We start from the raw sequence: 21,524 nt of genomic DNA, 5'->3' as shown, positions 1-21,524 counted from the left end.
AGGGGACATGCACGCCCAGAGCCCACAGTCTGTCTGTCCTGCCTCCCCGAATGGAATATTACGCTCCTTCTGTGTACCAAGCACAGGGCCAGGTGCTGAGAGCAAGACCTAGACCTGCCCTCAGGGAGCTTACTGGCTCCTCCCCGCCCTCCTTTTACCCTCACCTCCTTCCTCTGTTTCCTTCATGAGATCACTAGGGCATAGCTCTGGGGCCAGCAGGGGGGGGACCGTTCCCAGCTCTGCCGCTGCCTCACTTGCCCCACCCTGTGAAATGGCGATATCCATCTTATTGGGATGTCGGAAGCACGCTGAGTTAAGGCATCTCAAGCGCTTAAAAGGGTGTTCAATTCAGAATGAGTACTTTCTTTCCTCCTTCCAACCAGTGTTGATTGACAACTGCGGGTACCAGGGAACCCGGCAGTGAACTGGACATGGTTCCTGCCCTCATGGAGCACAGCATGGCAAGGGGGACAGATGAGTGACCCGGGCCCAGTAACTGCACAGTTGGTGACGTGATGGGGATCTGGGAGCATGGAGGGGGACAGGGAGGTCACCTAAGCGAGGCCGGAGGGCTGCGGGGTGATGGGCATTTTGGCAGTCCAGACACTCGGTGCAGTGCCCGGAGGAGGGAGCCGTGGCTGCAGGCAGAGGTCTATCTGAGCCTCTGGGCATAGGAGCCCGGGTTGGGAGCGGTGATGCACGGGGGTAGCCTTTGGGCTGAGGAGGACGCTTCTGGTGGAGGGAACAGCGGGGCAGAGTCCTGGAGGCTTGGCAGTGCCGCTGGGCTGTGCGGGACAGCCAGCTGCGTTGTGCAGGGAGTCGGGGGGATGACGCAGGAGTGTGGGTAAGACAGGTCGCCGAGGGCCCTGGATGCGGGCGCTGAGGGGTCAGGCGGCATCTGGTTGAGGAGCTGTGGGTGCTAAGCTTCTTCCTGAGCTCCCCGACCCCGGGTCCCTGCAGGTCTTCTGGGGGTGCTCGGCAAAGCCAATGTCAAGCCCAGCGGCAGAGGGAAGGCCCAGACCCAGACGTCTTCCCAGGAGGCCCAAGTGGGTCCGCTTCCGGAGTGGGGCCGGCTGTTGCCTGTGACTCATCCATGGTCCCAGAGGAAGACGCACCTGAGAGGGCCGGGGCTGGGGGGACAGGAAGGTGCGCGTGACAGAGGTCACGGGACGTGGGGGTAGTTACTTAACCCGTGTTTCTGAACTTCTAACCCGAGCTGTCTTTGGAGCCAAGTGGAGGGGCTGGGAGAGGGAAGCAGGTAAACACCGTGTGTATGTGTGTGTGTGTGTGTGTGTGTGTGTGTGTGTGCGCGCGCGCACGCGTAGGTGTGTGTATGTGCGTGCATGTGCGTATGAATGTGTGTGTATGCACGTGTGTATGTATGTATGTGTGAGTATGTGTATGTGCGTGTGGGAGTGTATATGCATACGTATATGTGTCCGTGTGTGTGTCCTCGCAAGCACGCACCCGTGTACAGGCATGTGTGTGGGCCGATTGCTGTGCTGCACGACGCAGTGCCTCAGAGAGCAGAGTGGGCACTTGGCAGGTATCAGACAGGCATGTCACAACTGAGGGAAGGCCGACTTTGAACTCAGCGTGGGCTGCCCAAGAACTGCTGGAGGGAGCCGGCTTGAGCTGTGGAAGCCAGGGGCAGGGATGCCGTGCTGGCGCTCACTCCCAGCAGCCTTGGGCGGCCGGGCACCTCCGCTCTCTGGGGGCTGAGCGTGTTCTCATGCAGAAGGAGAGGTGGGCCGAGGCAAGACGTGGAACAGGATGGTCTGGGGGTGTCGTTGCTTGTTTTCACAGAACTGTGGCTCTCAAAGGCCGTTTTTGGATTCTCTTTCCCCAAACGGCCATCCTTTCTGGATCTCTTTGTCTGGGGTTCCGCCGGCCCCCGCGTATGTGCCGCCAGTAACGGAGCCCCCGCTTCCCAGCTCCAAGTCCCATGGTTGGATACCTCGGGTTGTGGGAGTGATGATGATGATGTCATCACGATATTAATCATTCCAGCAAACACAATAGCAGCTACTACCATTAATTAGGCTTTTCTCTGTGCCAAGAGGCATACGCACTTGTTTCCAGTTCTCCTAAAGCCGACCGAGACAGGACTTGGGAGGTGATCCCAGGGGGTAGCAGGGAAGCAGGGGCGCCCGTGATGGGGGGTTGATGGGCGGGTCACGGGCAGCTCGGCTCTGTCCGCTGGGGCCCCTCGGAGAGCCACTCGGAATGCGCTCAGGTGTGTCCCCCGGCCTGGCCCCTCCCTTGTTCAGGTTGACTCCTTGGGGCTGCCTTCGGACAGGGAAGCCGGACGCCTGAGGTGGGAGGTCGGGGACCGCCCACCGCAGCTACAGGGGAATGTGGAGGGAGCCGAGGGGACGTGGGACAGAGCAGTTAATGCTCCCAACAACCTTCTGAGGTCGATACCATCATTTTCCATAATTTATGTGAGGGGAAACTGAGGCCCAGAGAAGAGCAGGGCCGTGTCCAAGGTCACGCAGCTGCGGAGGGCCAAGCCCGGGCTGGCACCTGGGGCAGACTCTTTAACTCTTAATGCCCCTCCTGTCCTACCTTCCAGGTCAGGTGGCCACCCTGGGAGTCCCATCACGGCTCCCTGAGTCACCCCTGCATCTTCCAGTAGCGTCTAGCCCTGGGTCCAAGTGCATTCTTCTTGAGGCCACAGAGCCTCCTCCCAGAGCCCGCCTTGTGTGTCCTTGGCCTTTGAAGACCCAGAGACTGTCTGCACCCGGCAGGCACCTCTCCCCAGACCCACGCTCCCCTGCCCGGCTTGGCCTCTCTCCCGGGCCCATCACGTCTTGGTCATCACGCTCTTATTTTTTTTTTTAAATAAATGTATATATTTATTTAATAAATTTATTATTTTTTTTAAATTTTTTGGCTGAATTGGGTCTTCGTTGCTGTGCGCGGCCTTTTCTCTGGTTGCGGCAAGCGGGGGCTACTCTTCGTTGTGGTGCGTGGGCTTCTCATTGCAGTGGCTTCTCTTGTTGCGGAGCACGGGCTCTAGGCGCGCGGCCTTCAGTAGTTATGGCGCGCGGGCTTCAGTAGTTATGGCGCGCAGGCTTCAGTAATTGTGGCACGTGGGCTCAGTAGTTGTGGCTCGCGGGCTTCAGTAGTTGTGGCGTGTGGGCTCAGTAGTCATCACGCTCTTCTTCACACAGAGTCTGGGGAGGACAGGGGGAGGTGGCAGCCCCATGACGTGGCCTATGGGTGTTCCAGCCTCCGCGTGCTCAACCACGTTCGTCTGTTGTCTGTTTGTGTCCAGGAGCTGCAGTGTGACGTGTCTGTGGAGGAGGACAGCCGGCAGGAGTGGACCTTCACTCTGTACGACTTTGACAACAATGGCAAGGTCACCCGTGAGGTGAGTGCACCCGCCTGGCCTCCCGCCAGGCCACGCCCTCGGGCGCAGGCCCATGGTGAGCCCGCCACTGCTGTCCCTTCCCCTTCTCCTAAGGGTAGGTGGGGCGGGCAGGAGCGAGGCTGCTGGGAGCTTCACGGAGACCTGTGAATGGGGAGGTGAAGGGCTGCCGGGCTGCTCTTGGCCGAGGCACCATTCCTGCTGCAGAAGGGGCAAGAGGCAGGCGCTGAGCCCAGGCCTCCCTAGAGGAGGACCCTGGGCCCCGACAGAGTCCTGTCCTGCCTCCTTCTCTCTCTGGTCCTGGAGCTCTGAGATCACCCCAGGCCACTTCCCACCTCGGCCAGTCTGCCCAGGAGCTGGGGTGGGCTGGACAGACAGAGGCCAGGCAGTGCCTACCCCCACTGATGCAGGAACGAGCAGCCCCAAGGGCCCGGCCAGCAGCTCAGTTCACAGGCCCGTTCCTCCTCCCCCTCCCCTCCGCCTACATGCCTGTGTCTCTCTCTCCCTCAAATCTCAAATCTCCCCACATCTCTTTCCTCCCTCGGTTCCTCGCGCCCTCTCTACATACCTGAGTCTGTGCATGGCGCACCTGCTGTGTGCATCTCCTATGTACCGGGTGCACAGTGGGCAACAGCACAGACGCAGTTTCTAGCCGTGTAGCTCCAACAGTCCGCTGAGGGAAGCAGAGCCCGAACAGTCACAGGGTCATCGTAAGCTGTGACGTGTTCAGTGATGGAAATAAACGGAGCGGTATGAGCGAGATGGGCAGGAGTGTCCAGGGAAGCCTCTTGGAGGAGGTGACGTGGGCGCTGAGCTGGGCAGAGCCCTGGGCCGGGGAGAGTGAGAGCGCTCAGGGCATTTAAGGAACCAGAGGAGACTGGTGCGGTGGCTGCTTATCCAGAGAGACAGGGCTGCAGCCGGGAGCTGGCAGGACAGCTCACGCAGGGCTTCTCAGGCTCCAGCCAGCATCCTGACTTTGATTCCAGGTGTTAAGGGAAGCCAGGGGAGGGCTGCTTTAAGCTGGCGAGTGATCTGATCTGAATTATTGCTGACTGTTGCTGCCTCTCTTATGCCTGGGTCTTGGTATCATCCCTTCTGCCTCCTTATTGCCTTTTCTGTCCTGTTTCTCTCTGACATCCTCTCCCTCCCCAGGAGGCCCTGGTGTTCAGGTGCGCTACCTGTAACAGATCTGCATAGAGAGAGGTCTGAGCTGAGCATGGCTGGCTCCACGCCCACCTCTCACCCAGCACGTGAGGGCCTCAGGGTGTTCCCAGGGAGAATTGAAGCTTTGCTCTCTTATCTCCCTGTCCCAGTTCAGGGCTCAGTATTTTCTTCTCTGTAGATAGTGCAGGAAAAGCTGCCAGAGGGGAGACCTGGGTGAAAAAAGCCCACCTCTTCCTCAGGCTGTGGTTTAGGGGTTGTTAGAACAGGTCGGAGGAAGAAGCTGTGAGTGAATTTTAATCATTCAGGACTCTTTGGGGCATCAGTGACAGAATCCCAGCACAAACTACAGTAAGAAAAAAAAAAGAGGACTATATTGGCTCATGTGACTGAAACTTCAGTCCATGGGCACTGACTTCAGGCATGGCTGGATCCAGAGGCTCAAGGTCTTCAGGACTAGCTGTTCTTCAAGGTTCTCTTTCCTCTGTGTTCCTTTATTATCAGGCCTGCTCTCCCCTTGGCAGTAGCGAGATAACAGCTGATAGTTTCAGTCTGTATCCCATGCTCTTTGCAACCCTCCCAAATTCAGAATGTCAACTGGAGTTGCAGAGCCCAATCTGACTGGCTTTGATTGAGTCACATGTCTGCTCCTGAACCAGTCATTTTTGCCATAAGTTTGTGATGCTTTTAATGGCCAACTCTGGAGTCAGGGGAAAGTTATTTGACCCGTGAGTCACACAGACTGAAAACGGGGCGGGGTGGATTTGGCTTACAAAATAAAATCAAGGTGCTGTTATTAGGGGAAGAGAGAATGGATTCTAGGGAGGCAAAGCCCCCAGAGGGACCTGGGTGTTTGGGAAGCAGTGGAGACCCTTCCTGGTTTGGGACCCTGGGGAGATGAGGGATGGTTTAGGTGAGACCCCCAAGTGCCCTCCAGCTGTGATGCTTTTTGTTGGGGGTTATTGTTTTTCCATAGCGAGGAGCCCCTGTTTCCCACCCCCCTGCCCCCACCTGTTAGGGAATGGAGTCATTATCTTCACAGGGGAACACATGACAGGCTTGAAGCCTGCGTAACAGAACTGAATTGGGGTGGCAATAGGGGGCAGCCAGGCTGGGCTTCTCAGAGGCGTGGTGGCCTCTCCCCTCTTCTAACACGTGCGGTGGCCCAGACGACTCAGCCTCTGGTAGCCGTCCTCTTCCTTTCTAGCTCAGAAGAGGCCAAGGGAGCCTCAGGAGCTGACTGTAAAAGGGTTTGCCCCCCACCTCGGAGACCTTACAGAAACCTTGCAGGCAGACACTGCATTCTGCTTTCCTTTACCCCTTGCTAACAAGATGAATAGAAAGGAAGTGAGGCTTTCCAAGGAGGGTGCCCCAGCTCGGCCCCTGGGGTGAGCCTTCACTGGTTTCTTTCTCCTGCCCAGCAGCAAGGAGGTTGGCTTCCAGTCCAGGGAAGACCCAGCCTGGTGTTGCTTTGGGTCTATTTTTAGCCCCAAAGCCACTCCTCAAATCTGGCTATAAATACGGTTCCCCTCCACACCCTCTGAGCATCAGCATGCATGTTCCTGTGTGCTGGGGCGGACGCGCTCCCGCCTCCCTGCAACCACAGCCTACAGCTTCCCGACTCGGAAGAAAGAACCTGTTCATCCTTCAGGTGTTCACTTGTACAGTATTTACAGGCACCTACCCCTCTCCGTTCCGGACCCTGTGCGGTCAACAGGGCTGATTTTCCAGCTGGGATAGACAAAGCACACATGTTCCTAGACCCCGAATCAGCTGGAACCCTCGGGGATCACACACCAGGGCCCCAGGCCTGGTATATGATGCTTAGGTGATGACGTTGGTGGACCTCACTTTCCTCACCTGTAAAATAATGACACCTCCTTCACAGGCTTCCTAAGATGATGAGAAAGAGTGGGCAGTCATGGTGGTGCAGAGCAGCTCAAGGGAAAGAGAAGGGGGAAGAGGGGTCCTCCGTGGGCCTTGCCAGAAGAGCTGGGATCCCCAGGGAGCCAGCAAGTGAGTAGCTGGAACCCAAGTCTCAGACTGGCAGCCCCACCATCCCAGGCTAGCCCTCAGATGTTCTGGCCCAGCACAGGCAACAAAAGCAAAAATAGATGAATTGGACTACATCAAAATTAAAAACTTCTGTGCATCAAAGGACACAATCAGCAGAGTGAAAGGCAACCTATGGAATAGGAGAAAATATCTGCAAATCATGTGTCTGAGAAGGGATTAATGTCTAGAATATATAAAGAGCTCCTACAACTCAACAACAAAACAAACAACTCGATTAAAAAATGGGCAAAGACTAACTAGATATTTCTCCAAAGAAGATACACAGATAGGCAATAAGCACATGAAAAGATGCTCAACATCACTAATTATCGGGGAAATGCAGATCAAAACCACAATGAGATAGTACCTCACACTGTCAGAATGGCTGTTATCAAAAGGACAAAAAAATAACGAGTGCTGGTGGTGAGGATGTGGAGAAAACAGAACCCTTGCGCACTGTTGATGGGTTTATACATTTGTTCAACCACTATGGAAACTAGTACGGAGGTTCCTCAAAAAATTAAATATAGAATTACCATCTGACCCAGAAATTCCACTTCTGGGAGTATACCCCAAGGACGTGAAAGCAGATTCTTTAAGAGATACTTATACAGCCATGTTCACAGCAGCATTATTCACAATAGCCAAAAGGTGGAAGCAACCCAAGTGTCCACTGATGGGTGAATGGATAGGCAAAATGTGACCTATCCATACAATGGAATATTATTTAGCCTTAGAAAGGAAGGAAATGCTGACACGTGCTACACCATGGACGAACCTCGAGGGCATTACCCTACGTGAAAGAAGCCAGTTACAGAAAGACAAACGCTGTATGATCCCTGGAGGCTATCGATGAGGTCCCTAGAGGTAGTCAAATTCATAGAGACAGAAATAAAATGGGGGCTGCCTGTGGCTGGGGGCAGAGGGGAATGAGCTGAAAAAAATTACCTAGTTGCTAGTATCAAAGATTCTGAAGATTTAACAAGAGATTCTGGGTTTCTGGCTTCTCTGGAATGACCCTCAGCCTGCACCGCCACATTACAAGTCGGTTGAGCTGGGTGGCTGCCACCTCCTGTGGGTGGGAACAGTACCCCAGTTGGCCCCAGCATTCCTGGGCATCCATCCACCTACCTGCATGGCCATGGCAGTGCTTGGTGTCACCTCTGCCCAAGGGCTTATGGGTGAGGGGGCAAAAGGGGGCTGAGTCTGTCTGTGTTCATGAAGAGTCTCTGGGCAGATAATCGACCATCTGTGAGCCTGACCTATAGAGGGGAAATACCTTTTGCAGAGTTTTCCAACCTCATTCAAAGCAGGAACCCTCCCCTCAGACCAAGGACCTTAGCAGATGGCCGGCACAAAGGGAGACCTAGTGAGGGGAACCTGCTTCCCCCTCCGTCACCCAATCAGGATTGGAGAGCACTGTTCTGGTTAAGGGGGTAACTGAGGCCCAGAGAGAAGATGAGATTTGGTCAGGTTCTCACAGAGTAGTTTATCTTTGTAGACGCATCCACTTTTCCATTTTTCATGCAGGAGGTGCTCATCAGACCAGAGGTAGATGCTGTTGACACCCATGCCCACAGTATCTGAGGCCCTCCTCCAAGTTCACCTGTTAGTGCCCAGCATAAGAGCTTTCTCTGGTGCCTGGGAGATGGCTTAGGCTTTTCAGTACAGCCTGGAAGTCTGGGGGATGTAGCGTCCCTGGTGCAACTCTCCACCCATAGCATCCCTGGGGCAATTCTCTACCCCTGAGGGATGATAGTAATTTTTTTTAACATCTTTATTGGAGTATAATTGCTTTACAGTGTTGTGTTAGTTTCTGCTGTATAACAAAGTGAATCAGCTATATGCATACATATATCCCCATATCCCCTCCCTCTTGCGTCTCCCTCCCACCCTCCTTATCCCACCTTTCTAGGCGGTCGCAAAGCACCGAGCTGATCTCCCTGTGCTATGCAGCTGCTTCCCACTAGCTATTTTATATTTGGTAGTGTATATATGTCAATGCTACTCTCTCACTTTGTCCCAGCTTACCCTTCCCCCTCCCCGTGTCCTCAAGTCCATTCTCTACGTCTGTGTCTTTATTCCTGTCCTGCCCCTAGGTTCACCTTTTTTTTTTTTTTAGATTCCATATATATGACCTAGCATATGGTATTTGTTTATCTCTTTCTGACTTACTTCACTCTGTATGACAGTCTCTAGGTCCATCCACCTCACTGCAAATAACTCAATTTCGTTTCTCTTTATGGCTGAGTAATATTCCATTGTATATATGTGCCACATCTTCTTTATCCATTCATCTGTCGATGGACAGTTAGGTTGCTTCCATGTCCTGGCTATTGTAAATAGTGCTGCAATGAACATTGTGGTACATGACTCTTTTTGAATTATGGTTTTCTCAGGGTATATGCCCAGTAGTGGGATTGCTGGGTCATATGGTAGTTCTATTTTTAGTATTTTAAGGAACCTCCATACTGTTCTCCATAGTGGCTGCATCAATTCACATTCCCACCAGCAGTGCAGGAGGCTTCCCTCTGGGATGGGAGTATTCTGAAGCAGCTTCCACAGTCCCTCCAAGGTCCCCAGTGTCCCTGAACCCCGCTGCCCACGGCCCTTCCTGTGCACTCAGGTCATTCACTCTCCCTCTCCCTCACTCTTGCTTCCCCTTCCTGTGAACCCCTGACATCCTAGTGTTTGCCTGAGGCTGGGCTTTGGGGGAACCAGGGGGAACTTCGGCCTTTCAGATTCCGGAGGCCCTCCGATTCCTTTGTTTTAAATGCACGTGGGTCTCTGCTTCCCTTGCCATCCAGGACATCACCAGCCTGCTGCACACCATCTACGAGGTGGTCGATTCCTCCGTCAACCACTCCCCGACGTCGAGCAAGACGCTGCGGGTGAAGCTCACCGTGGCCCCCGATGGGAGCCAGAGCAAGAAGAGCGTCCTTCTCAATCACCCCGGTGAGGGCTGGAGGGCCACGCTGGCCACGGGAGCCGGTCCACTCCCAGCTCTCAGGGAGGGTCAGAGCCCCACCTGGGAGGAGTGGGAGGGAGTCCTGGGGCCTTTCCTGCGAGCTGCTCTGTGGACAGGTGGCATTTGAGTGGGTCCTTGAAGGTTGGATAGGGAAGGAATTCCAGATGGAAGGCCCTGCATAAGCAAAGCGCTGGAGGTGGGCCTGGGCGTGGCAAGCAGCCGCAGTAAAGGCTTCTGTGATGGGGAGTGTAGGTGGGCGGGGCCTCGAAGGCAGCTAAGCAGTCTGGGGAGGAGGTGAGTCCGGGGGAGGCATCAGGCCGGGCAGGAAGCTGCGAGACCCCTCTATTTAGTCCTGGCTGGGAGAACCTTCCCCGCAGAACCATTGCGAAGCTGCTGTGGGCCAGTTTCAAGGGCTTTGTGCTAGGCAGCCTGGGTGGGGCCGGGAGGCCGATGGGTGCAGGAACAGGCTGCTCACCGGGCTGTTTCTTCGGTGGGACACAGACCTGCAGAGCACCAGGCCCAGAGCAGAGACCAAGCCCGCCGAGGAGCTGCGAAGCTGGGAGAAGAAGCAGCGGGCCCTTCTCAGGTAGGGCGAGCGCGGGCAGAGCCGGCCCAGTGCCTCTGAGCACGGATTGAGCCCCAGCTGTGGACCTGCCTCTAAGGGATTCCAGGCAGGAGGCTGCATTCTCCTTGGGGGGCAGGGCGTACAGGGGTGGGCAGTGATTTCAGAGGTCAGGTTCGCAAATCAAACTCAGTTGTCCAAAGAGCTAAATGGAGGTCCACGTTGCTTCATCCAAAATGCTTTGGGCCAGATTTGTTTTGGAATTTGGCATTTGTTGAGTTTTAGAAAGGTGCTCCCAGTGTATTTCTATCTGGGATCTGCACAGCACCCCAGGGTTTAGCACATAGATACTTCTGCAGGGACACACATAAATATTCATGCTAAGTGAGAGAAAGACTATAGCTGCCTTCGCATCCGTTTAGAGCACGCTTGGCTGCCACATGGGTTATGGAAGATCTTTGTTTTCACGTGCTTTGGATTTCAGAATTGTGGCTAAGGGGTTGTAAAGCTGCAATTATCTTTCACCTGTTGTTATTTAACTGCAAGGAAGGAAGTGAGGAGAGGGAGGAAAGAAAGGAGAGAGACTGGGTAAAGAAAAGTGCTGAGTAAACAGTAATATAAAGTAACAGTAATGTGGGACAGTATCTACTGTGAACATGGAGAGGTAATGACTGGGATTTGAGAAGCAAATAGGGGAAAGAGAGAAGGTGGTCCAGGCAGGGACACAGCATGGCGTGGGGAGAGAGCTAGGAATTGGGGGTGCCCAGGCTGGCTACAGATGCGGGGGGCTGCCCTGGGGGAGCAGGCAAGCTAGTGTGGGCAGATCACAGAGGCCCTTGAAGGGGAGGGGCAGGGAGCCCAGAATCCTGCAGTGGGAGAAAGGTCACCTCTCTCCCCCGCCCGCCCCTCCCTGCACCTCACAGCACACCGGGAAGGCCCGTTCTGAGCTTTGGGCAGGTTATGGAGTGTTCCAGCCTCAACTCCAGTGGCTTGGGGGCTTCTGTCCTCCCCACCCCGTGGGGAGCCAGGTAGACGTTAGGAACACATGGTTTGAAGCCTGGCTCTGGAGCATCCTTAAGTTGTGACCAGTTACCTTCTCCTTTGCTTTGGGCCTGTTCAAAGCATGGTCCCTAACCCGTCCTCCCGGAAGGCCCGGGGAGGAAGAGGAGGGACAGAGTGCCGACGTGCTCACTCCCTCCCGCCCCTGCTCCCAAGACCCAGGCAGAAATTAACAGAGGGTCCAGAAGGGTTTGTCCTGGTGGCTTCCCAGGAGCTCGTGGGACCACTCCCACTGCGAGGCCAGGGCCCACCCTCTCGCTTGCCTTCCCTGATAGGTTCCAGGGTGACAGCCGTCTGGAGCAGTCCGGCTGCTACCACCATTGCGTGGATGAGAACATTGAGAGGAGAAACCACTACTTAGATCTCGCTGGGATAGAAAACTACACGTCCCAGTTCGGGCCTGGTAAGGGAGCTCCTTCACCGGTGAGGGCGGCCAGGGCAGGGCGTGGCGGGGCGGGCAGGTGGGCTGGTGGGGGAATGTGTGTTCGCTGGCCCCCTTGGGCTGGGGGAAGACCTAGCTTTTACTGGACAGAGTATAGAGTCTTCTTGGAGGAGATGGCATTCAAAACATTTAAAACATTAAAACATGCACAAAGTTGAACAAAATCAAGTAGTATCCGAGGGCTTATAATTCAATGAAAACAACAGTTCGGTGCTGCACCCCGACCCACCCCTCTCTTCCAGTGAGGACTCTGGGCTTCGTTAAGCAAAACAGTTCTCTGTCTTTTTTTTTTTTTTTTTTTTGTTGCGGTACGCGGGCCTCTCACTGTTGTGGCCTCTCCCGTTGCGGAGCACAGGCTCCGGACACGCAGGCTCAGCGGCCATGGCTCACGGGCCCAGCCGCTCCGCGGCACGTGGGATCTTCCCGGACCGGGCACGAACCCGTGTCCCCTGCATCGGCAGGCGGACTCTCAACCACTGCACCACCAGGGAAGCCCAGGGCTCTGTCTTTATCAGCCCTTGACATCTCAGCTCTTGCTAAAATAGATGAAGACACAGTCCACTTAATTTCACTCCCCACAACGCCCTTCTCCCCTTCCCCCTCGCCCCTGCCCCGTGTTTAATTCCTCTCTGAGTTACCTCTATCAGTTAAGGAACATGCTTGTAGATTTCCTTTGTGCTCCAGTGACCTTAGACAGTTTTAACAATGTCCCTGTCTCCTCTCTTTCCAAGCTCTCAGAAGGAGAATTAATTATTTTTAAAGACCTAACACAGAAACAGTTTTTCCCACTTAGCAGATGGCAAAGTTCCATTCCAGAAAAGTTTCCTCCAAGGCAGAGGGAGGAGCAGTGGGCTGGGTGTCGGGGCATGGGGTTAGCTCTGATAAGGAGCAGCTGCCTCTGTCAGCCTGGGAGAACTGGGGGCGGAGTGGTTTCCAGGGCACCGTGTGACACCAGCACACAGTAGGTGCTCATTAAACATTTGTTGAATTGGTTCCTAGGCTCCCCGTCAGTGGCTCAGAAGTCAGAACTGCCGCCCCGCACCTCCAACCCCGCTCGATCTCGCTCCCACGAGCCAGAAGCCATCCACGTCCCACACCGAAAGCCCCCAGGCGTGGACCCCGGCTTCTTCCACTTTCTTGACGCCCCATTCTCCAAGGTCTCGGAGGTCCAGCAGCGGCTCCGGGGTGGTACCCAGGACGGGAGCAAGCACTTTGTGAGGTCCCCCAAGGCCCAGGGCAAGAGCGTGGGTGTGGGCCACGTGGCCAGAGGGGCAAGAAGCAAACCCCCCATGGGACCTGCTGTCCCTGCGGTGTCCCCATCCGCCCACCTGGCCGCCAGCCCGGCCCTCCTCCCCACTCTGGCGCCCCTCGGGCACAAGAAGCACAAGCACCGTGCCAAGGAGAGCCATCAGGGGTGCCGGGGCCTGCAGGCGCCCCTGGCCGTGGGCGGCACCGTCGTGGGGCGGGGCCACGTCAGGGAGCTGCCCGCGGTGGTGGTGTACGAGAGCCAGGCCGGCCAGGCGGTCCAGAGACACGAGCATCACCACCACCACGAACACCACCACCATTACCACCACTTCTACCAGACCTAGAGCCCCGCCCCTGCCCTTGCCCCACCATATGAAGGACCCCCCTCCCCCTGCCCCCAAGGCATTATTATTCTATTAATTATTGTTATTATGACGATTATTGTTTATTAATAATTATTGTTACTCCACTAATATTCAGCTAGCCTCCATGTAGAAGATATATGGAAACACAGAACTAAACTTTTATTTATATGTCGTGGGGACTGCATAACTTACCCAAGAAATGACTCTGGGTTTGGAAGTGGCCTGTAGTGGCAGAGGCTCCCTGGGGCTCCGGAGCTGCGGTGTCCACGCAGGCCATTCCACACGCTTCCCAGCCCCGGGCAAGCCCTCGGCCAGAGCTCTGCCCCATCCCAGTCTCTTCCAGGAGAACACCCTTCCCTGGCCCGGCTTCCAGAGACCCTTGAAATCTCCGAGAAGATAAACAGCTGCTACCTCTTAGTATGATTCTGATTTTATTTTGCCCTTAACTGATTGTAATGTGCTACAAGGGATTTCAGCGGACTGCGCGACCTTCCCAGCTGTTGTGTTTTTATGTCCCAACCTAGAAAGCTTAGCTGTCCTTTCTGGAGTTACCTTTCACACCTTTCCAGTGGGATCACGCCTCTGCCCCAAACCAGTCCCATCTTTTCTGTCGTGCGCAACATGAAGATACATTTCTCTTTTTTCTCTCCTCCTCCTCTCTTTAGAAAGATACACACCCATATTTAAAGGCTGCCCCTGAAACCAGCCTTCTCATTTTGGAAACCTCCGGAGAGGGAACCAACCACACAGACAAGTGTGGTTTTCCCAGATCGGGCAATTGTGTGTTGTTGGTTGTGACCGAAGATGTGGAAACCTGGTGTCCTACCATTGGCAAATATATACATACCTACGTGGTTCTCTAACAGAGCTTTCTGTATCTGTAGATAGATGCCCTCTGTCCATTTCTATGTATCTTTCTATAAATATACACTCTCAGGTACCTTTTCTGGTGTGCAGAAGTCCGTGCTTTGCTTCTCAAGACACATCCAGAGAGAGCCCAGACGTGACCCTGTGTGCCTCCTGTTGGGGTGCTGTTCATTAGATGCCAGTGGCCACCTGCCTCTCATCAGGGATCCTTTCTCGAGGTTCGGGATCTGGCTGGTTTTGGAGAGGACTGTTGGAGTACAGAAGCGTGGAGGGAAACGGGGACAGTGGCCAGAGCTGGGACCCTGGAGCAATGTCCTCTGTAGAGCAGAATTTTGTTTGATTGAGACCCGGGGAGGCCAGGAAAAGGACACCTGTCAACTAGTCAGGGACCCCGGGAAAAACTGATGATACACACACTTTGATTGGGTAATGGGGTGAGCTTAATAAAGGGAATATTTACATAGTGTGGGCAAAGCCTCCTGAAAGATCGTGCGCCAGCACTGTGGTACCACTCCTGCCCCTGGAGTGGAGGGCGTGGGAGAGAGTCATCCTCAGCAGACACAGAGGGGTGGGGACACCTGAAGGAGCCGTGACCTTCACTGGAAGGATGCAGCCAGCCTGTGAGGACGCTACAGGGAAATGACTTCCTGACCTCACTCTCCTGCCCGCCTGTATCCTGCGGAGGCACCGTTGGCTGAAGCCGCCAGGAGCCAGAGAGTGAGGGAGCTATTGATGGGGGTCACACAGGCGTTCTGCCGGGGAAGAGGAGAGTGGAGGGTGAATCTGGAGGGACACAGGAAGAAAAAGCGGCTCCAGCTGCCTGCCTTTCTGCCACTTGGTCTCCCAGCTGGCACTCCCTTTTCCAGAGCCTCTGGTGTTGGCTCACCGTGGTTGGTAAGGAGTTTGTTTTTGAAGATAGTGTGCTGAGTTGTTGTCACTGTATTAATTTTATTAGTTACTGGTGTGCCTGGGACTGTTAGTACAGTTAATCCTTATGACAACCCTGAGGCAGCCGGTGGAAGCTCAGGGAGCACAACAGGCTCAGGGAGGTTGAGTAACTCTCTCGAGACCACACAGCAGGTGGCAGAAGTGGGATTCTAGTCTTTCCCAGGATCCCTGAACCAGTGGATTTGGGCTTCCCTTGTTTAGGGCTATGGGCTTCTGTCAGTCAGGAACCTACTCAAACTGACAGGAATGTAACCAACCCAGGGAAGGCAGGGAGGAAGCTGGCTTTGAGAGGACAGGCTGTGAATGAAGCTGAGGCTCGCTGGTTCTCATGGCTCCCTTTCTGGATTTCTACTTCTCCCCCGACATGCTTTGCCGTGGTGTGGGGACTGCTGGCCCTTTGGGCTGCACAACCAGATGGAAAAGGATTTCCCACTAGGGCAAGCCCAAGGAAGGATTCTAATTGGCTGGGCTTGGATCTGGTACCCATCCCTGGACCAATCACCGTGGCTCCTCTGGAGTCACACGTCCAGCCTGTGGAGAGGGGGAGGGGCCTGTGCCAGAAGAAGGAAGAGGAGGGGTGCTGAGCAGACCAGAGCAGATGGCGCCCCAGGAGAATTGCTGCAACCATGGAGACAAGCCAGGCATTGGGTCCACGCAGGGAGCCTCTCTGTGGCCTGGTGGGCTGAGAGCGTTTCCGAAGCCTCTGAGAGGAGGTCCCTGCCATCTCTCCCAGCCCCACACCTGTCAGGGTTCTGTTATTTCTTGGTACCTGGAATTTACCTAACTTTAAAAAGTAGTAACGTGCACATGTAGAATATTCAATTAGTACACAGAGGTGTACAGGAAGAAGTACACATCCCTCTGACTTCCCTGACCCCAGCTTCCTGGGGCCCTTTGGATGTGGCGTGGTGGTGTGAGCACAGATGTCGGTGCCCAGCTGCCTGGTGCAAATCCTGACTCCTTCCCTTAGTAGCCTGTGTACTTCTCAAGCCTCAGCTTCCCCTTTATAAGGGGGGTCAGAAGAGACCTACCCCACAGGTTGTTGTGAGAATTCAGTGAGTTAAAACGGTGCCTGGCCCACAGGAGCACTATGGAAGTGTCACTGCCATTTTTTTTAATAAGAATAAATACATTTAAATGAGATATCTCCCCATTTAAATTCTGTTGATTTTTTTTTAAAGACTTTATTTTTTTCAGAGCAGGTTTAGATTTACAGCAGAATTGAGAGGAAGGTGCTGAAATTTCCCATACACCCTCTGACCTCTGCATGCATTGCCTACCCCATTGTCAACATCACTCAACAGACAGTACATTTTTTACCAAAGAAGGACCTGTATCAACACATCATAATCACCCAAAGTCCACAGTTTACCTTGGGGCTCACACTTGATGTCATGCATTCAATGGGTTTGGACAAATGTATAATGATGTGTATCCACAGCTATAGTATCGCACAGAGTATTTTCACTGCCCTAAACATGCTCCATGTTCTGCTTATTCACCTCTCCCCCACCCCTAGTTTTATTTCAAAAAATATTTCAAAGTTTGAAACAGAAAACCGTGTAACCGTGAAACTCACCACCCAGATTTTACAAATGCTGACATTTTGCAGTATTTATTTCAGATCTATTTTTAAGAAAGAAAACACTGCAGTTACTGCTTAATCCTCTTCCCACCACACCCTTTTATTTTTACCCAAGGAGTAGCGTAGTATTCATACTTAGGCCCTTTTTCTCTGTGACCTAATGTATTTGAAGAGCTCCCCGCATCCATCACAGAGCTCTGCCCCCTCCTCTCTAACAACTGCTCAACCCCCTCTTGGTCCAAGGCGCTGTCGCGGGCTTGCCCATCCCCTCCTGCAGGCAGGTGGGTCTCATCCTAGGCCACGGCACATCCTCGTGCCCGGGTTGTCTCAGTGCCCACAGGCCAGAGCACTGACAACAGACCGCCAATGCGGAACAGCTGAGTTCAAGAGCATGCGTGATTTCAATGTTGATCGGTTGTAAATGAGCTCTAAAGAAGTTGTACCAAGTAACTGGAAGTTTAAGGAAGAAGAGAGAAAAGGAGGAGAAGGAAGGAGAGAGGAGGGAAAAAGGGAAGGAGGGAGGGAGGGAGGCAAGGAAGGGAGGGAGGGAGGCAAGGAAGGGAGGGAGGGAGGGAAGGAAGGGAGGGAAGGAGGGAGGATGGAACGAACGAACGGTCAACCATGCTTCTTGGTGAGGTTTTGAGCACATTTTCCTGCAGGCTGGTGGGGGTGAGTTTTGTCTTGTGTGCAAATCTGACACCCACTGCGCAGGAGCTGCCCCTGCTTCCCCAGGACCTGAGCTCTGAGCACCGGGGCTCCCTCACTTGCGGCTCTGCCAGCCTCATGCACGCTTGCACAAAGCACTGGCTGGTCGCTAGGATGCCCAGTTCCGCCGATCTGTCACTGGCACTGTGGACGTCTGGTTAAGGCAGCCAGCTGGGCCGAGGCTCTCATCACCCAGGGCGCACTGGGGATCGGGGAGCCCCGGGGGCCTGTGCGCTTCACACCCAGCCATGCCAATTACACTTTATGGCAAAGGAAACAGCTGGGAGCAGTTTCTTTCACTCTCCCCCACCCCGCCCCACTTTATTCTCAGGGCTTAGATGTCAAATCATTACTGGGCCAGAAGGAAGGCAGCCTTGCAGGTGACAGGAGGAGGGGAAGCCTGCCTGCCCTAATAACCCGGCTTCTGTGAGACCTGTCAGCGCTCCTGGGAATGAAAGGGGGCCCCGGAGCTGTGCTCGGTGCTGGAGGGCTGTGGCATCCCACCGCTACCGTCCTCACCTCCTCACTGAAGGTAGGGCTTCACCAGCATGTACAGGAGACTGCAGGCCCCAAAGACCCCAAGGCGGCCTCGCCCCTGGTCCAGCCAGCCCCAGAATCTGCCCTCCCAGCCCCTGCCTTTGCTCCCCAAGGCCCATGGGTGTAACCCCAGCCTCACCCCTGCTCCCTACGTGTGCATGGCTGTGTTTTGCAGAACCAATACAGGCGGTTCAGCCAGATGCCTTATAGCCCCTAAAAGCTGTGTATTGACTCCTAAATGCTGTACAAGGGCACCCTCTCCAGTCATTAAGGCTTCATCACTTCCTACGGTCACGCCTCTTATGTAGGGGCTCTGATCTGGCTCTTGGTCTTGTCACCTTCTCCCAAACCAGCAGACCTTTGAACCTGACCCCTCTTCTCGGGGGAATAACTTTACTGGTTAATGCATGTCCCTGCCAAGGGTTTTCTGCACCCAGCATCTTCCTTTAGCATGAGAAGGGGGGATGGGAGTGAGGTCCATCTCCTAGCAGCAGAAGGTGACCTCAGAAGGGGAGGAAGTAGCGGAGGCTGGCCTAGACTCCCCGTCTCCCACCGAGCACCCCCCTGCCCCCGCAAGGGGTTTCCTCTCCCCTCCACGTTCCCTCCGTAAAGTAGAATTGTGATGCATCCGGTCCGTGAGCCTGACAGAGACAAGAGGATCTCCACCTCGACAGAGACCCTCCAGACTTGACTTTGCCACAGGACAGCCTGGGGGTGGGAGCTGGGGGTGGGCGGGATGGAATGCGCACAACCAGTAATTCTCATCCTACGAGTGCTTCAGAGTCACCCGGGGAGATTTTTAAAATACCGGTGCCCGGGTCCCATCTCTGATGGTGCTGATTCCCTGGCCTGGGCACCAAGATGTTCCAAGCTCCCGTGTGGCCAGGCTGAGAACCCAGATGACCTCAAAGGGCTCCTTTGAGGGCAATACCTAACTTCAGGGCCCATAAGAATCTCCCAGGGAGCATGTTAAATGCAGAGACTCAGGCCCACCCCCAGAGACTGAGATTCCATGGGCCTGGGGGTGGGCGCAGGGATCAGGGCTTTGAACACGCTCTCACCCCAGGAAATGATGTTGCAGCTGGGCCCATAGAGCACAGTGTGAGAAACCCAGGGCCTTGTCACAAGCAGGGTGGGACCCCAGTGGCCCGGCCTTAGGGAGTATGTGCACTGAGGTATAAGCGAGACAGAGAGAGCTCCCCAGGCCCCTGTCCCAACCCCTGGAAACCTCCAAAAAGCCTCACGATGTTGGGGCAAGTGGCCATGACCATGCCAGAGGACAGGGTGGAGACTTCAGTAACAGCCCTCCCGGGGTGAGCCCAGTTCTTTTCCTAGCTGCCCTGCCTCCTGGGCCCTCAGTAATCTACCACCCTCCCCTCAAAGCTACAAGCGCCAAAGAGACGGATTTAGCGGGACTCAAGGCCTGTGCTCCAACGGGGGCAGGTCCACGGTGAGCCCTGGTGTGGGGATCACTGCTCTCCTTCGTCCCTCGGCTCTCTAGGGAAACGCCAGTGGGCCCTTCCCAGTCTTACTGCCTTGCTTTGAGGCCCTTGCTCCCTGGGGAGGTACTTGTGCAGCTGGTCAAAGCCAGCCTTGGGGAAGGGGGCTCCGTGCAACCACCTAGCCGTGCTGCTTTGCTACGCTACAGACCAGCTCTTGGTTCACAAGCCTACAGGTGCCCTGCTGAGCCCCTACTCAGGCCTGCTTTGGCTTGGCGGACGGAATTTGAGGAGGTGACGGGATCCAGTAGCCAGACCGCAGAATGCAGGCTGGGGGCCTCGGCTCAGAAGGGCAGAACCGCCCGTGGTTGAGAGTATGGACACTGGAATCAGGCAGACCTGAAGTGAGTCCTGGTCCTGCTACTTCCTAGCTGTGCCACCTTAGACAAGTGACCTGGCCTCTCTGTGCCTCCATTTCCTTCTCTGTAACATGGGACTAATCAGAGTATCCCGCTCACTGTTAGGCTGTTGTGAGGATCAGATTCAATGATCTCTTGGGCCTGAAGCGTCCAGCTCAGAGCCAGGCAGAGCAGACCTTCAGGACGTGGCTGCTGCTGTTATGAGAATCTGGCCCCGCCGGGCTTGTGGGGAAGGCGGTAGAGTCCCGAGTGCTGAAGGGTGCAGAGCCCCTGTGGAGCAGCGGCCGCAGCGTGCCACCTCCCCACCTGCCTTGTTGCTTTTCCCTTCCACATTCGATGAGTTCACTCCATTCCTTCCAGCCCCAACCTGCAGTGTGAACTTGGGCAAGCCCCGGCCCACTCTGGGCCTTAAATCCCGAATCTGCATAATGAGATTGCCTTTGGCTCTGACAAGCTGGGCCTTGGGGTGGCAGCTCTGTGCCCTAAAGGGATGGGGCAGCGAGTGGTGGGACTGGCAACCTAAGAGCCGTGCCCAGCAGCTCCTTCCCCCGGGTGGGGGGCGGCCCCAGGAACAGTCCTGGGCTGTCCTGCATCTGGGCCTCTCCTTTGTCCTCCAGGAATCTGGCCCAGCCCCTGGGACCGGGCCCTGAGCCCTAGGACTGCAGAGAAATCTAAACCTCCATACCTATCACTCACGGAGCCCTCATGGTACGTTCAGCCTGCATTTGCTGACATCCTTAGAAGAGCCTTGTGAGGAAACGGAGGAAGCCGAGTTACGGTCCAGCTAAATGACGTAGCAAGGTTACCGCTAATGTGTTAAACACAGTGTGACACCTGTCCCTGGAGACAAGCTGTTAGTCCCTCAACCCTCCCTTGCCAGAAACCTGTGGGCACTGACAAAGATTAGCAAAGACCAGTCCTACCCCTCCTCTGCCATCACCCCAGTCAAGTCCAGGGACATGTGAGTGCAAGGAAGGTCTGAGAGATGGGGCTGCTGGTCTGGCTCGAGGCCCCAGCGGCAGCCAAACGGTGCCCTGCCGCTCCCCTTCATTCACAGTGTTGATGCCGTTTGTCATTACAGCAGAGCCTCGTCACTCACGGTATTTACTCTCCGTAAAGTTATTGCCAACACTGATTTAGCCAGGTCTTAGGGGAAATGTAGGGTTAGGTTCCTGCGAGCCTCTGGTCACAACGTCTCCATCAACTTTGTGTTGTGTTTTTGTTTAAAGACACCTTGTTTATTCTACAATGTTGATTGGTTAACATTGAACTCAAGGCCCTCAGCCACAGTAGCCCATGCCCGAATGAAGCTTGTCTTGCACACACATTCATATTTTCTCCGTAAGGCACACCACAGCCTTCCTGCTCGTAGGGACACTAGACAGCCCTTCAGCCGTGGCTAACACAAAGCACAAAAAATGCAAAAAGCACAGCGCTGAATAGGCCACGGAAAGAACACGCTTATAGTGTGAGAGCTAAAACGGAAAGGCAGAGTGTTGCCTTGTTGGATGTCAGCTGAGAACGCACGCGACTCGCGGCTCAAATTTTTCGGTGCTGTGCGCGTGACCACGAATGACCATGAAAGCACCGTGAGTATTGATTTTGAGGTTACAAGTACATTTTAGTGAGTAGGCGAATTCACAGATAAAGAGTCTGTGAGTCATCAGGATCGACTGTATAAGCTCGCTTGTGCCTCTGATTATTTGGTTAACATCTGTTTCCACTAAAGTGCTATCTTGTTCACCAAAGATTATTTTGTAATCCCAAAGGCCCAGCAAAGATAGGTGCTTG

General features: G+C 54.6%; 1 protein-coding gene across 2 annotated transcripts in view; it reads left to right on the top strand.

Annotated features, from left to right (window-relative positions):
- NKD1 (NKD inhibitor of WNT signaling pathway 1) overlaps positions 1 to 14,178 on the top strand; it is an 86,348-nt gene extending 72,170 nt beyond the window's left edge. Inside the window, exons 6-11 of one of the 2 annotated variants that reach the window (XR_004480664.2) lie at positions 3,281 to 3,376; positions 9,397 to 9,544; positions 10,059 to 10,143; positions 11,454 to 11,581; positions 12,620 to 13,650; positions 13,899 to 14,178. Coding sequence is in view for 1 of the 2 variants with exons in the window: in XM_004264886.1 (XP_004264934.1) it covers positions 3,281 to 3,376; positions 9,397 to 9,544; positions 10,059 to 10,143; positions 11,454 to 11,581; positions 12,620 to 13,212 (1,050 nt within the window). In the remaining variant the exon portion in view is untranslated. Of the gene's footprint in view, positions 1 to 3,280; positions 3,377 to 9,396; positions 9,545 to 10,058; positions 10,144 to 11,453; positions 11,582 to 12,619 lie in introns of both variants that reach the window. The other variant, XM_004264886.1, reaches the window with a different exon arrangement.
- Positions 14,179 to 21,524: the final 7,346 nt, after the last annotated feature.

This window comes from Orcinus orca, chromosome 20, assembly GCF_937001465.1.
Source record: "Orcinus orca chromosome 20, mOrcOrc1.1, whole genome shotgun sequence".
Taxonomy (NCBI): Eukaryota; Metazoa; Chordata; class Mammalia; order Artiodactyla; family Delphinidae; genus Orcinus; species Orcinus orca.
This window is presented reverse-complemented; position numbering and strand designations above follow the sequence as displayed.